The following is a 14,767-nucleotide window of genomic DNA, read 5'->3' on the forward strand; positions in this document are numbered from 1 at the left end:
GGTTATGACAGTAACCAGGGGTGTTTAGAATATTGATTATAGAGATTATATTACATGAATAGCAGATTTGGGAACACTGGATGTCCCAGTTGTGCTGTGCTCGTGTGTCGGTATGTGTATGTGCGTGTGTGAATGGATTTGTGTCTGAGTGTGTGTATGCATGTGTGTGTGTGGGAATATAATTTGAGTGTGTGTGTGTGAATGTACAGTATGTGTATGTGAGTATGTGCAGCTTTATTGACATGTCCTCTCTGAGCAGATTAGCCTGAGGGCTGAACTTCTTTAAATAAATAAAAACAACAAATACTGGATAAACACCACCTTTCAGCCAGTGAGCTGTGTGTATGAGAATCTGTGTGTGTGTGAGAGTCTGTGTGTGTGTGTGTGTGTGTGTGTATGTCCTTAAAGGACAGAAGCATTGAGAGACAAGATTGTTTTTATTCACAAGGTTATCCAAAGACCAATGCACAGTTAGACAGCTTCATAGCTCCTCGTTGTGTACCCCTGAAACACAAAACAGGTTTAAACAGGTTTAGAACATAACTGCTATTTTCTTCCTCGTTTTGGCTATGGATTCTCTTTAAAACAGTCCATCACTTAATCTGTTCTTGGCAGTCCGTCAAACACAGCATGTCAAAGCAAAAGGCTAGTATTCATTGTGCATCCCTACTTACTAAAACTAACATACTCGCACACACACACCTACACACACACACACACACACTAACATCCTCACACACACACACTAACATACTCATGCACAGTAACACACTCATATGCAAACACACACCCTCTATTTCTTCTTCCTCAGGTGCAACCAGACTGGATACAAAGGTCACAAGTAGGTTTAGCCAATCAGGAGAGTCCTCTGTAGTATCGCTGACAACCACAACAGGATCAGAGATCACCTGTTGAACACCACCTAATAAAGAGGTAAGGGTTAGCCACCTGACAGTAGAGAATGGTAGAGAAGTAAAGTATTAGTAGAGAAGATCATTGTGAGAGTAGAATGGAGTAGAGTACAATTTGGAGAAGAGCATTGAAAGAATAGAGTGGAGTTTTACAAGAGTAGAGTGCAGTATTGGGAGAACAGAATAACGTATTACAGTAAGAACATTCAGCAGAATATATCAGGCGAGGAAAGTAGAGCGTATGGAGTTTTGGGAGAGTAAAGTAAGCAGAATATAAGGAGGGTACTGTGGAGTATTTATAAAATACAGCAGAGTATAAGTAGGGCAGAGTAGAATGTCTTGCCTTTGGACCTGCCTGCCTCTTTCAAGGCCTTCCTGACAGCAGCAGGAGGAGGAGCCAATCCTGCTGAGACCAATCACACATCAGCATGGGGACAATGGAGGGTGGGGGGCGGGTAACAAGGAGGGGGCAACAGTAGAGATAATAAGAGAGGAAAACGGGAAGGGTAACAGTTATGGGTAAAGTAGAGTTAACAGGAGTGTAAAGATATACATATATCTGCATGAACAGAGGACACATTCTGTACTCTTGAATTATATTACTCTGTAATATATACATCTTTATACAAATATGTAAAGCTATATTGTATACACATCTGAGCACATTACTAACTCACGTGTAACAAGATGATACTGTGATCATGCTTTAAATCACACTGATCACCAACACACAGTTGACACATGCTGTTAGAGTCTCCATGATTGAACTTGTTACTAAGTGGGCGGGCACGTTGTGTGGCTTGTTATGTCTATTGTGTTTGTCTCTGTCTAATTTCCTCTAGATTTAATTAAATGTGTTCTAACAGATGATGTGACTCATTTCAATATAATACATGCTGCACAAAGAGGATCATGACATTTAATCTGAATGTGAAGCAGAAGAGAATATGACCACTAATGAAATGCTGATTGATTCAGTGACATTTGTTTGATTGTCCTTCTGACAAAAATTGTTCTGGAGCATTCTGATGCAGCCTCATTGTGGTTCCCAGGTGTGTGTTGCTGTAGCAGAGATGGTTATGAACTCCCCTTTGGGAAGCCAATGATGGCAATGATACAACCAGCTACCATTACTACTTGTCTTTTACGGGGCAATGTGACACAATTAAAATCTCAGCAACATTCAGAAGTGATGTAAGTCTACTTAGAATGAAACTGCTGTCACACATGTTGAATAATAGCAGATCGCTGAACAGAAGAATATGTTTTGATCAGTATTCTATACAGTATGCGAAACAGGGAAGGAGATATGCAACAGACTGGGAGCTGGACATGGAGGCTGGGGAACGTGTGGTTAATGAACATGTGTGTGGTTAGCATGTGTGTGGTCAGCATGTGTATGGGTTAACTTGTGTGGTTAGCATGTGTGCTGGAGAACATGAGTGTGCTGGAAGTGCTGAGAGTATGCTGGCCACTCACCATTTTGTTTCAATACTGCCATATTGTCTGCCATTTCCAAACTCTGCCCTTTATTGAAATGTCATTCTGGGGTGTCTGATTAAGTATGCAGGCAGAGTCTCCATGTTGGTGTTTGATGAGGGAGAGGACTAATTTCCACCCTAACACTTACTCAGCAGACATCTAGCATGCCTAATAGTATTTGAAATCAAGCAATCAAATTCTCAAATGTTGGCTGTAGCCTGATAAGGCAAGGGCTGATAGGCAGAGCTCCTGATCCATACAAAACACACAGGCATGGCCAACAGAGCACAGGGGTATTAATCCAGAGCAAACACACAGGCATGACCAGTGGAGCATGAGCTACTTATCTATACCAAACACTCAGACTTGATCAGTAGAGCATAGTGCCACTATGCATAGCAAACATGCAGGCATGACCAGTAGAGCACAGAACATTGAGGATGAGCAAAATGGAGCAGATCAGGCGGAAGATGAATTATTTACCAGGTGGCAAACAGGGGTCATCACAGTATGATGTATAGTCTGGATGGCATGGCATCATCATGGAGATGTGGTGGTGAGGGGGAATGAGGGTGGGAGAGGGAGGGAGGGGGGAGAGGGATTAAAGATGGGAAAGAGATGTGAGACTAAACTAGTGAGAGACTGGGGGCGGTGCGTGGAGGCGTGGGGGTGTACTGGAAACTGGAAGAGGTGGAGGGCGGTGTGTGGAGGTGAGGGAGTGTGTGTATGGAGGACTGGAGAGGGGAATGGTGGTGACAGAGTGTATGTAGCGGGGCATGGAGGTGAGGAGGTGGAGTATTGAAAACTGGACAGGAGGGTTACTTGGGATAGGACAGTCTTCAACTCGGCAGACTTCTAACGAACGTGAGTTAATCAGATTTACGAGAAATCATTGTGCCCACTTTTGAAATCCCATTCAAAAATGTGAGGTTTTTTTGTAAGACCTCGATATGTAAATGCAGATTAAGTGTGATATGATGATATGAGAGTTGATCATAGTTAAACACATTACACAATCATAATTTGTGTGATTCACAGCCAACTCATCAAAGTGGAATTTCTTTCCAAAATAACAACAAAACCATACTAAAAACATACATCTTCAGAGAATACATTGTGTTCAAAGACATGATAACAACACACAAAAATCTAACTGAGTATGCTGTGATCTGTATAAGATAACTACAAAAAGGATCAGTGTCCAGTGTCCAATATGAATGAAGTAGGAAGTACCAGTGTCCAATATGAGTGAAGTAGGAAGTACCAGTGTCCAATATGAGTGAAGTAGGAAGTAGCAGTGTCCAATATGAGTGAAGTAGGAAGTACCAGTGTCCAATATGAGTGGAGAAGGACGTACCAGTGTCCAATATGAGTGAAGTAGGTAGCTAACCTGTAAGTGTTTTGTAGTCTAGCAGGTCAAAGAGGACGACGGCCACACTGGCCCAGGTGATCAGTAGTGCCACGACCAGCATCCAGCCCATTGGGGACCGGAAGGTCAGGTAGAGGTCATCTAACACTGTCCTTTTAGAGCCCGCCTCCTTGCTGGTCACCACCATGGTAATGGTGGATGAGGACTGGACTAGGAAACAATGGAGAGACATGTCATCTCTCTTTCTCTTACAGCAGCAGAGCAGCTCTGATTCTTTCCAACAAGCCCTGCGTCTGCTGTCTCTGAAAAACAACAGAATAGAAACTGGAAAAGCTCTGGAACATTTGCCAACATGTTGAGCCAGCACTGTTCCATGCCAACCATGGCAGGCGTTCAGGTCATCAGACCAAATCTACGATAGTCCACACCATAAGCACCCTCCTATAGTATACATGATCCGGTAGATACTCCTGTACTAACTCCTACTCTGTACAGTATATACGGATGTACACATGCCAATATATCTTCTCCTACATACAGTACACTTAAACATACTCTCATACACGTGCTAATATATTCTCCTACATTCGTTACACTCCTAAACACTCCTATACTCCACTCTCTGAGACGTGCAGATACTGTACCTTCCTCTGCCATGGTGCCTCCAAACTGTAGAAACTGTCCTGCTCGTTGGAAATCTGTCAAGCTGGCTGTGGAAGCCAGTACCAGGGCCCTTGCACACGTGTGTCAGTCCCCTGTTAGTCCTCACAGACAGACAGAGAGATGACAACAAAAGCGTTTGAAGATCCAGACTGGATCTCTGGAGCCAGTCCTGCCCAGTACACAGTGTCTGCTGTTGCCAGTGTCTCTCCGCTCTCCTTGAACCACCAGACAGCAATGATGGAGGGTTCTATTTCCTTCTCAGTGGAGGTTCAGCAGCGGGAGGTAGCCGGCTGGGTTATCAATCCCAGGGAAGAGGGCTGTTTGAGGGCAGAATATGTTGGAGAGTCCCCCTGCCCCTGTGGAAAGCTGAGCTCACCCAGGCTGCATGGGGCGACAAGGTAACCTTACCCCCAGCCTCTCCCTGCATAGCCTTCTGGGAGTTATTCTTAGTTGCAGACACCAGCTGCATTCTAATAGTTCTTTTTTTTTTTTTTGACACAGGGACGAGAACTACAAAATACAGTTGGGCACACAGAGAAAGCCAGAGACAAACAGACTGAGGTAGAGAGAAAACGTATAAACTGAACACGGACACGGATGAAACCATTATGCAATCAAGATTACAAACTGTTTCGCCTAGGTTCCACAGTGTGTGTGTGTGCTTGTGTGAGGTTGTTTGTTACTACTCTGAGAAGAACTTGTGTGATAAAGTGTTCCTTACAGTGACCCATTAGCCTTTCTTGCATGTTCTTGTAGTTGTATTGCATTTGTGTATCTGGGTGCACACTAGCCTACTGGCATTATTTTCATGTGGTCCTAAACTATCAGTTACCATGCCCACCCAGCGTGCTTGCGAACGGTGGGCTCTGGGAAACAAGGTATGGTGGGGACACGCCATCCTTTTCTATCAAAGGTAACTATTCAAAGGAGAGAAAAAGCAGGGGGAAGTGAAAGAGAGAGTGATAATGTACATGCTGCGTGTTCTCCCTCCTCTCTTCCACCTCTCGATCCCTCCTCTCCATCTCTCTCTCCCTCCCCTTCTCAAGTCATCCACCTCTCTATCCCTCCTCCTTCTCCACCTTTCTATCCCTCTTCCCTTCTTCTCCATCTGTCGATCCCTCCCCTTATCTTTTCCATTTCTCCATCTCTCAATCCATCGTCTTCTCTACCTCTATATTCCTCCCTTTCTCCCTCCTCCCATCCTCTTGCGTGCTACGATCTCCACCGCTCTCCCCGTCCCACTGATCTGTCTGCCATCATCCAGATGCATGCGGCTGTGTGTGTGTGTATTTCTGAAGGTATGTGTGTGCGTGTGTATGAGTTTGTTTCTGTGTGTTAGAAAAAGGGAGACGGAATGGGGTGTCCCCTGGAGGCATGAAGATGCCGTTCAAAGGCTCCATCAACACAATCACAGCCCAACATAAACAAGGTTGATGCGCTTCACACACACACACACACACACACTTACACATGCACACACAATTACATACACCTTCTGTTTCATCCTGAGGGCATGAAAATAATGGGTTGTGCTGTTCTACAAACCTTTCGGTCTCACTCCTGGTTTAGTGGTTCGGTAGAAATAACTCTTGAATGCTGCTATGTGTGAATCCTGATCACAAGCTCCTGATCCAGGAGCTGAGCTATCCTTGCTGGCCAGAGGCCACCTCTTATGCTGTCCGTCTGTTTGTTTGAGAACCCACACGGCAGTAACGCAAAATCCTCCCATCTCTCGACAAAACCAGCTACCAGCCACACATACCGAAGCTGTGCATCCGTGCGTGAGGGTGTGTGAGTTTGGATGTGTGCGTGTGTGTACATGTGTGTCTTGTGCGGCTGTCAAGGGTACCTGCTGCACACAAACACAGCCAGCAGGTTGAGCAGCCCCCCCCGCTCCTCCTCCTCCAGCCGTCTGAGAGCTGATAACAGGATTATCCTTCCAACCGTATCCCAGTCTGAGACACCACTGCTCTCATTACAAACAACACACCGCAATACTCATAATACCGGCTACTCCACTGGTCTGTGGCCTACTCTGACCATGACAAGTTAGGCTTTGAGTGATCACCGGCTGAGTAGGTGAGGACAGTTCATCTGCAGCAGTACCCCTAACTGTCCACCAGGAGGTGGAGTAATGGCCCACCCAGCAGGTCTCTTGTGCTTTCTTACTGAAATATTAATTATGTCTGGGATCCACCTGAGGCATTGTTGTTGGATTTAATTGGTTCATTATGTGAGCTTACATAAGCAGCCTTCAGCCTGGCTGTAGTCTCACAGGTAGCTCAGACACCTCTCAGCTTGACAAATGCCAATTCACACACACACACAAACACACACACATACGAGCACACACACGCAGACACATACACACACACAAACTGAGAGGCGGAGACACACACACACATTGCGCCTATATCTAGGTCAGCCAGATGCCTATAGGCCTGACTGCTGTGGGGTTATAATTAGCACTAAAACACTTACTTTGATGCAACAAAACTCTCTCCCTCAACTGGTCTGTGTACTTAGCTGTCCTTTTGGAGTTTGGGATTTGAGTTAACCCTGGTGTACTAAAGTAATGGTCAGGACCTCTATTCCAGGGTCAGGGATGTCGTGTAGAGAGGAAGGAGGGCAGGAGAGGCGAGGGCAAGAGACGATGGAGAAGGGGAGAAGATCAGAAATGAGGAAATGCTGCTTAAACTTCAGTTTAGAGCATCACAGGAGCCCTGTAGACAGCAGTTCATGATTTTTTTAAGGATCGATATCTCAGATGGTCTTCTGTGTAAACTGCCTCTCTCACCCAGACTGAATGGAAACGGTCTCACACACACCACGCATATCATAGCATGGGCATGGAGACAGGGGCAGAAAGAATGAGAGAGAGGTACAAAGAGAGGAAGAGACAGAGACAAAGGGAGGAAGAGAGAGACCAATAGGTATGGAGAGAGGCTAAGAGAGAGAGAGAGAGAGAGAGAGAGAGAGAGAGAGAGAGAGAGAGAGAGAGAGAGAGAGAGAGAGAGAGAGAGGCAGGTTGAAGGAGATAGCCTTTTCACACCTCAGTTTCAGTCAATAACTGCTGCTTGACACTCACACACAGTTTCTTTTTGTCCGTGTGAAGCTAACTGAACCTCTGGTGAGTCCTGAAAGACTCCAGTTGAGGAACTAGTGATAGTCGCAGTAGTAGTAATTATATTTCAGTCCTTACTAGGCATCCAAGCAGGGAAGCAGCAGGAGCCCTACTGCTGTATTACAGATTATTAGGATTCCTTTGGTAGGAATAAACCTATTGGAACTGTTAGTTTTGTTATGATTCCAAGATGTCCTGGATTCAATGGATTTAAAGTTCAAATCCTGGTCCATTCAGAAGTTTTTTAGTGTGTTTTTTTTGCGCAAATTCTTTCTGAGCATGAGGTCTAATAATACACAACGTTCTCGAATTTGATTGTGACATATCAAGATAGAATAGGCAGGCAGGCAGGCAGGCAGGCAGGCAGGCAGGCAGGCAGGCAGGCAGGCAGGCAGGCAGGCAGGCAGGCAGGCAGGCAGGCAGGCAGGCAGGCAGGGATCAGTGTCAGAGCGGTCTGAGGCTGTCAGGAGCAGACAGCAGCATCTGGCCTACAGATAAGTAATAAAAACATCCCCATCTCTCTCTACTTTCTCAGTCTCCCTTTCTCTCTACTCTCCTTGCGCTGTTGCCTTCCCTCCACCCCGATCTTTCTCCACCCTGTCCTCGACTCCTCTCTCCATCTCTCTCTCCTTCTTCTTGTATCTTCTCTCTCTCCATGTCTATGCCCTCTCTCCATCTCTCGCTCTCTCTATATATCTTGGTGTATTACTCTCAGAGGCAATTCTAGGAAGGCCATGTGAGATTACACTCTCTCTCTCTCACACACACACACACACACACACACACACACACACACACACACACACACACACACACACACACACACACACACACACACACACACACACACACACAGCATCAGTTTGGTCTAATATGATAGCCAGAGGAGGATGGGATGTCACACCCGGGACTGAAGCTCACAGTAAATACCTGGAGCTGTCCCTCTAGATCATCCTGATAATGAAGCTATATGGAACACACTGCTACAGGTGTGTGTCGGGGGATGGGTGTGCGTGTGTGTGAAAGGGTAGAGATAGGTGAGCGAGCGTGAGAGAGAGAAAGAGAGAGAAAGAGAGAGAGAAAGAGAGAGATGGGGGAGAAAGAGGGAGAAAGATAGAGTTAGGTAGAGGTACAGTTAGAGTGGGTGTGTGGGAGATATTTAAACTCAGAGCTGGTGGATAGGGTGGGCAGACCACTTTGGATGTTATCACCATATAGCGTTGTCAATGACAAAGGAACGTATCCCACATTAAGAAATCCTGCCATCGGCTGCATGTCACACTCCTGCACAGCCCATCGATCTTGTCTGCCACTTTACATTAACCTGTCGCTAACTCCTCTACTCTGAATCTACACCTACAACACAACATTATCACCTCAATATTAGACAACTCCTCGCCAATCGGGCTTACTGCCAAACAGACCCGAAAGCTAATCCGTTATTCGGTGCTGGTTTCTGCCCTCGGCAGCGCTCTATAGCCTATCATATCTCTTCGGCGCAGCGTGAGAAAGGAACCTCGCCGCATCCCCGCGGTGAGAGACGCTGCGTGCGGCTCATTCAATCTGGAGCGTCAGATGGTGGGGCTGGCGACAGCGCAAGGTGCACCGCGTCGTTCTATTGTCCCCGTTTTTACCGGATTGTCTCGGCCACCGACCACAGGCTGTCAACGATACAGTAACCAACTGAACCAGCACTTAAATCATGGTAAACCTTTTTTTTCCTATAAGTTAATAAATGGGATTGAAACGGGAGGACGCAGGGAACTGAAGATACCCTGTTCAGCTTCAACGCTTTCTGACCAGAACGGATACAATTCAACTGATATAATCTGCTGCACTCGTCTTTTTAAGACTAAAATTAACATCTAAAATAAGGATACTTCATCCTCGGATGGTTTATATCCCACATATTATTTTTGAGTTGTCTTCAAGGCTTAAGAGATATCGAGGTTTATCTGGCTTCGGTTACATTTCTTCAAGAGCCCAAGGCAACCTTTCCCGGGAGGGAGGAGCGAGGAGACTAGAGGAACAGTCTCCGTCAACAACATTGCATTGTTTCTCTGCAAAAGACCATATCAAGGCGACACTGATATCCTAACATTAATGCAATGATCCAAGTGGCCTGGATATAGCCTTGTGTTTGTAGTGCTTGGCGTGCCTGGGTGCATTGATTGCCAATTTAAGACATCAGGCGCAGCCAGTAATCCATGTGTTTTATCTTGTTTTATCTAATGATTTGCTTATGATATATTTGCCAAGATAATGCGGCTACAAAAGAACAACGGACTTTCGAAAGGTTGAAGAACTGGACATTCAATCCAGATTTGTCCTGTGTTAGATTAAAGAGTATGAAGGGTTAGCAAATTGAACCTTTACGCTTGAATGTTGTTATACACTGGGCACCAATCCTACAGACTATAGTTTGGATATAATCAGCTTCTTTGCGTCTAAACATCCGAAACCTCTGCTCACACGTACCGCTGACAAGCAGCCCTCGCCCCTACCCGGTTACCAAGAGGCAACGGAGATTTGGGAGTTACAGCGACCCACGTGGAGGGAGAACTGCCGTGGACCATGGGTTGTTGCAGCGGCCGGTGCACGCTGGCTTTCATCTGCGGCATGCAGCTGGTGAGTTGTTACTGTTGATGGTGATATGTAGCGGAAACCTATCCTGCGTGAGCGCAGGTTAAATGACTTCTGCTTCTAAACTAAAAGTTGCGACAGTGTGATGCAAATAGCGATTAGTTTAGGGGGATTCTCTACCACAAAAAACTAACAAGTAAGGGGCTCTGAATTACACAAAGGGGAGTGTGCCTAGGCCAGCTGCACCCCGGTGCTCCCAGTCTTTCTGCACGCACGAGATCTTCCTCACCAGCTGTGCCACCGGAGAATGGTGCCAGCTGGGGCGGGGATATCGACTGTAGGCGATGTTTGCGCTTCTCCTCCGCACTCGAACGCAATTAGCTTTGTGTTGTCTCGGAGTCACAGAGTTTGAGTCACAGGGGCAGCCCCATTCGTTGTTTAACGAAGCTGTCATGTGTTCATTTATGAGTCGGTAGATGAAGCAGGTGTAAGTGACGGGAGGTGATACACCCTGCTCCCTAGCAGGGATGATTCCAGCTGATGCTGATGTCCCTATACTGGACATGTCTTACTATGACAGTCTTAGGCCTACTTACGGTGTGTTCAGGTGAGTGGGCAGGTCCAGTCTTTGTTTCATAGGCCTGTCGTCATGGAAACACCTGGTGGTCTCAGATGTTCCACCAGACATTGTGTGGGTAACAAGCCTCGGCATCCTGCGGATGTCACCATGACAATGTGACTTATACAGTGATTCACTGTCACTGCTAGGGGGCGTTTCAACAACTACAACCCTCCACACACCATCTGGTGTCACATGATGAATCACCCTGTCCTGATAGGTCACAGCAGCCCACACCCGAGGGCAGGTGCGGATAGCCCTCGGGGAGTGTGAGTGTGCAAGGGGAGGGGTGAAGGGGGGAGGGGGTTGGTCATTCTGACTGCTAGCCCTAACCGTGAATACTGTCGTTAATGCAAATAGTTCAAACTTTTTATTGAGTATCTCAACAGTCCAATTTCACGTCAAATAAATACAAAGGGCAGTATGGTTGTTGGTATGTGCCCAAAGCCAGTTGGTTTCAGTGGGTCCCAGGACAACAGAAAACATAGGGTGGGGGATATTCTCATGAATAATCCTTTTGGGGCTTTCTGAAATGTTCAAAGTGAAATTGAAAAATGAACACATCCAATGATCATGTACATTTTTTTCCTGTGATTGGCACCTCTGACATGAATGTCCTCATATATTTAATAATTACGGGCAAAAATCACTGTGATTTATCACCTAATAATAACAAGTAACTTCAATCAGAATCAATCAATCAATCAGAATCAAAACCAGGATTGATGTGTTAAGCTGTGCATGGGTATCAAACAGAGGAGTTTAACAAAATAAAATTTAGCTACTCTTTAAAGCTGGTAGCTGTAACCAGCGGTGTATGTGGAGGACTTGAGGGTCTGCTAATTGGCAGTAAAACACATCATTAGGACTAGCACATTAGGCTTATTGAACCGTGGAGGCTTCATCCCACATACTGACTGCTCAAATCTCTGTGGTCTCCAAACTAATAAACAGAGTCCCTAATCACTTGCTTTGTACATGGAGTTTATATGAACACACTGGCTGGATATTGTTGCACTAATGCTGTGTCTAATGTGTCTATCTTTTAACTTGGCTAATAGTGTGGCATTCTGTACCATGCGGATCTGTGTCAGGCTAATGCTGGCTTTGAAAACCTCGACCTGACATTCTGATCGAATAAGCTAATATGGAACAGCATTCCCAGTGTACTGGTGCTACTTTGCAGCTCAAAATGAAGATGAATTGGAAATCCAATCAAAGACACAAACTGGGGGTGTTCTGGTGGCTGACGAGCAGCATACTGAATGGGCTGAGGCTTCACTGCAGCCTGGCTGATTCCACCCCGGGCCATTCCGGCATGTCTTCCCCTCTCACATTCCCCTGCCTCTCTTGTCTAGATTGATCTGTCATATCTAATAAAGCATAAAATGCCCCAAAATATATTTAAAAGCCATACTTTTGCCCTCATTACTAAAGCCTGGGTTCCAACTCTGTTTTGGTGAAATAGTAAACAGGCCTATTATGTTACTTGGACCACTATGCTTTTCAGTCCAGTTATATTATTCTTATCAGTTATGGTACTCACACCAGTTCTGCATAATTAGAGTTTTGATGATACATGCAGCAGGAGACAAATCAACTTGACAGCATGAATGTGTTGTTAGAGGCCAGAGTCCTATAGTGTTGTATAACCAGCACTGCTGTCAGCGGAGGGGGGGTGTGTGTGTAGGGGGGTGGGGGTTAAATTGGACACAGTCTACAAACCAGATGGCTGCAGCCATGGCCCTTTATGTAGGTAATTGGCTTCGAGTTGTTTGAGTCCAGCTTTTGATACCAGTGATTGTCAACGGCATGAGCTTTCCCTGGATCTCCTCACAGGCCCCACACAGACAGCAGGTCTGGTGGCAGGAGTTAAACACTAAATCAACGTGTGCTCCAAAACACACAGCAACCCTATGTCCTTATTTAAATAGAGCTTGAAGAATGGGACACGTTGCCTTTTCTTAGCTCTTCCTCTGACATCCATAGCAGTGGACCAACCCTGCCCCATGGACTGTGGAAGTGTTGGGGTTGGGCTAATTCTAACAACTAAAGCTTGGCAACTTAAGCATGGCTTGATACCCTTCAGTTGTCCCCTCATCCTTGTTAAGGCATCTATTATGCATGTGCAAGTGAAAGCAAAATCAGGAGGTCACACCAGTACGTTGGTCAAAGTTTGCAACCCTGTAGCTATCTAACGATAACAGAGAGTGACCCTTTCTAAGCTACTAGACTAGAAACATCCAGATTTCTAACCAGGGCTAAGCAAACCACAGGAGCATCTGCACCTACACTGATAACAGGCACACAGCTGTAGGCAGACTCTGTTGGATTGACAGGCAGAGAGATCTTCAGGGGGACCTGATAGATAGCTGGAGAGATGCTGCCACTGGAATCTGACAACTCTGAATGATTTAATGACTCTACACATGTAATAAATCAGTCACAATTTAACATGACCTATACATTGGAGCTGTCAAGGTGTGAGTGTGGGTGTCTGTCCTTGTGTGTATGCGTGTCTGTGTGCTAGCACTCGCTAGATTAAATCTTTCCATCAGGAAGGTTACACCCATTGCTTTAACTACTGTATTCCATTAACCTATCTTGTCAGCCTGTCCATCTGCTGTCAGTGGGGACATCAAACTTACAGCTACCAGTGTTAACAGAGACTAGCTCCTTGCGCTAACAACTAACAGCAAATAGGTGCTATCAGCTAAGAACTATTGGTGGTAACAGATACTTATGCTAACAGATACCCATGCTGACAGCTAACAGCTACCTGCACTAATAGGGCAAACAGCAATGTGCACTAACAGTCTGGTGTTGTATGAGGAGTAGTGATTTAGCAGCCTAATGTACTGTATGTGTGGCCATGTTCTGTAGTCTTGAGTACAGCAAGCTGGTGATGAATGGGGGTTGATATATGGCGGCACTGTCTTGCATGTGCAGATGAGCTGCACTGAGATCCTTTGCAACAGCAGGTGTAGTTGATCTCTGGGCTGTATATGTGCTCCAGTAGGTATGACTACAACCTTCTGACAGCACGTCACACCCCTGAAGAAGGCAGCATGTTAATGACTTTAGATATCCATGTAAAATAGTTATTCTTTTTTCCTTTCTCGCTCAGTCGCTTTCCAGCCATTTGACTAGATCACGGAGCTGTGACGGCCTGGCAGTTCTAGAGAGGCTGAGAGGCAGCGGAGCGCGTAAAGGCCTGTTAGAGAGGCCGGAGGCTGCCAGGGAGACTGGAGGAAAAACTGTCAAAGAGAGAGACAGGGAGATGGATTTGGAGATGTGGGGCGGGGACAACGGTTGAAAATGGAGAGAGAAGAAGGGAGGAGGCGGGTGGAGAAGCGGGGAGAGCAGGCATGACTGGACACAGGGTTCAATGAAAGCACATCAGAGGCATTCTGCAGGATAATTATGGGATGACCGGAGGCGAAACCATGGCTTTGAAGAGAGAGTAGAGGACAGCAAATTGTGGGGGTCAGATGGAAGTAGCTGGTGTGTTGGTCACTGTAACGTGTTAACAGGGAAGACTGTTTTCCATGTTACATAGACAAATAAACTAAGACCAGTGATACCCATCCCTACATGGAGCTGGATTCGTGTTTAGGAAACAGGCCGAAGGTGCATTTGAGAAGCATATTAGCATGCCCATGTTGTGGTGATGGTTCTGGTGTCTGTCACTTCATTATAATAGACATGTTCCCCTTGTCGTGCTTATAACAACAAATACCTAGAATGCTTCAATGCCTGTGATGAGTCCTTGTAGTGATCACCTTTGATGCTGTCGCACTCTCCCTCATCTCTCCCCAACCCTGCTTCTGCCCTCATCTCTCCTGAACCATACTCTCTCCCTCATCTCTCCCCAACCCTGCACTTTCCCTCATCCCTCCCAAACTCTTCTCTCCCTCATCCCCTCTCAACTCTGCTCTCTTCCTCATCCATCCCCAACCATGCTGTCTCGCTCTTCTCTTCGTAACCCTGCCTTCTCTCTCATCTCTCACCCTGCT

The 14,767-nt window shown here is 46.0% G+C and overlaps 2 protein-coding genes across 4 annotated transcripts in view; one reads left to right on the forward strand and one right to left on the reverse strand.

Annotated features, from left to right (window-relative positions):
- Positions 1 to 418: 418 nt before the first annotated feature.
- LOC124477425 (triadin-like) lies at positions 419 to 4,859 on the reverse strand. 3 transcript variants are annotated; one of them, XM_047035200.1, is made up of 6 exons: positions 4,407 to 4,859; positions 3,784 to 3,972; positions 2,877 to 2,915; positions 1,255 to 1,314; positions 791 to 922; positions 419 to 504 (listed from the first exon to the last, which is right to left on the reverse strand). In XM_047035200.1, exons 1-6 carry the CDS (start codon positions 4,417 to 4,419, stop codon positions 482 to 484), a joined length of 456 nt encoding a protein of 151 aa, XP_046891156.1. In that variant the 5' UTR covers positions 4,420 to 4,859; the 3' UTR covers positions 419 to 481. The 3 variants fall into 3 exon arrangements, with proteins under 3 accessions (XP_046891156.1, XP_046891157.1, XP_046891155.1); XM_047035201.1 differs by having other exon boundaries at positions 3,784 to 3,967; positions 4,407 to 4,838; XM_047035199.1 differs by having other exon boundaries at positions 3,784 to 4,064; positions 4,407 to 4,838.
- A 4,238-nt stretch (positions 4,860 to 9,097) lies between these two features.
- nkain2 (sodium/potassium transporting ATPase interacting 2) overlaps positions 9,098 to 14,767 on the forward strand; it is a 32,054-nt gene continuing 26,384 nt past the window's right edge. The window contains exon 1 of the mRNA XM_047035193.1: positions 9,098 to 10,177. Coding sequence (XP_046891149.1) covers positions 10,124 to 10,177 — 54 coding nt within the window. The 5' untranslated portion in view covers positions 9,098 to 10,123. The remainder of the gene's footprint in view (positions 10,178 to 14,767) is intronic.

The sequence above is a fragment of the Hypomesus transpacificus genome, chromosome 15, assembly GCF_021917145.1.
Source record: "Hypomesus transpacificus isolate Combined female chromosome 15, fHypTra1, whole genome shotgun sequence".
Taxonomy (NCBI): domain Eukaryota; kingdom Metazoa; phylum Chordata; class Actinopteri; order Osmeriformes; family Osmeridae; genus Hypomesus; species Hypomesus transpacificus.